Source organism: Monopterus albus, unplaced genomic scaffold (assembly GCF_001952655.1).
Source record: "Monopterus albus unplaced genomic scaffold, M_albus_1.0 scaffold3988.1, whole genome shotgun sequence".
Classification (NCBI taxonomy): Eukaryota; Metazoa; Chordata; class Actinopteri; order Synbranchiformes; family Synbranchidae; genus Monopterus; species Monopterus albus.
This window is the reverse complement of record NW_018131856.1, coordinates 1-980: the sequence shown is the minus strand read 5'-3', so window position 1 is coordinate 980 and position 980 is coordinate 1. Positions and strand designations below refer to the sequence as shown.

The 980-nt window shown below is 48.0% G+C and overlaps 1 protein-coding gene across 1 annotated transcript; it reads right to left on the bottom strand.

Annotated features, from left to right (window-relative positions):
* Positions 1-18: 18 nt before the first annotated feature.
* il4i1 (interleukin 4 induced 1) lies at positions 19-974 on the bottom strand. The gene has a single exon (XM_020589572.1). The coding sequence runs from the start codon at positions 850-852 to the stop codon at positions 61-63; it is 792 nt and encodes a 263-aa protein (XP_020445228.1). The 5' UTR covers positions 853-974; the 3' UTR covers positions 19-60.
* Between the last annotated feature and the right edge of the window lie 6 nt (positions 975-980).

The following is a 980-nucleotide window of genomic DNA, read 5'->3' as shown; positions in this document are numbered from 1 at the left end:
TCTGAAACATCACACACATGATGTAACAATAAAACGTGTAAATGTTTGCTACAAATAAAACTAGATTGTAAGGCTGTTAATATTTTTAGCTGCCCTGATTGCAGACTTCATGGCAGTTTCAATCCAGCCATGGGGTGTGGCTCTGTGCTCTCCTGAAATGTGCACCCGGCCCTCACTCTGGAACAGTTTTTTGGTGTATTGTCTCAGCTGGTAGGGTGTGAACATGGCAAAGGCTCCCAGGCTGTAAGGATCCAAGCCCCACTTCTTCACCACTCCCCCCGTCCACAGATGCCTAATGTCCTCTCCGTGGATCTTGATTAAGTCCTCCAGGACCATGGCCATCAGCTCCTCCTCACTCATCCCTTGGGAGCGAGCAGAATCGTCAGAGCGGGTGTATGATGCCAGGAGGGCCCCTGCTGCTGTACCAGGGAAGCTGTGGCTTGGGTAGATGATAAGGCGAGAAGGCCTGTCTGTGATGCTATTCCCTCCTTTGATGCCCTCTTTCTCCCAGAAGCGCTCCCTGAAGCTGAGAACCACCTTAGTGGCACTTATGTAATGAACTGAGCGCAAAGCCTCCATCTTGTCCCCAGAGAGCCGGGGCTGGAAGTCTATGAAAAGGGTAGCCTTGGCTGTGGCCGTAACCAGGGCATAGTCCACAGTTAGATTGGCCAGAGAGCCTGAATTACGCCTGTCCTGGTATGTTACAGTCACACTGCTGCCACCTGTTTGGTTGATCAGCTTGACCTTGGAGTTGAGAAGGACCGTAGCATTTAACATCTGAAAGAATGCCCTGGGGAGGTGCTCAAAGCCATCTGTCACTTCATAGTACCTGGGGAAAAATTGCTTAATCATGATACATCATCAAAGCTTCTCTAATCAATAGTTTTTTATATTCACAAAGTGTGACAAGGTGACACTAATAATATATGAATCCACCTGATTCAATTTTCCCTCAGCTCTACAAAGTATTTTAGCATCTT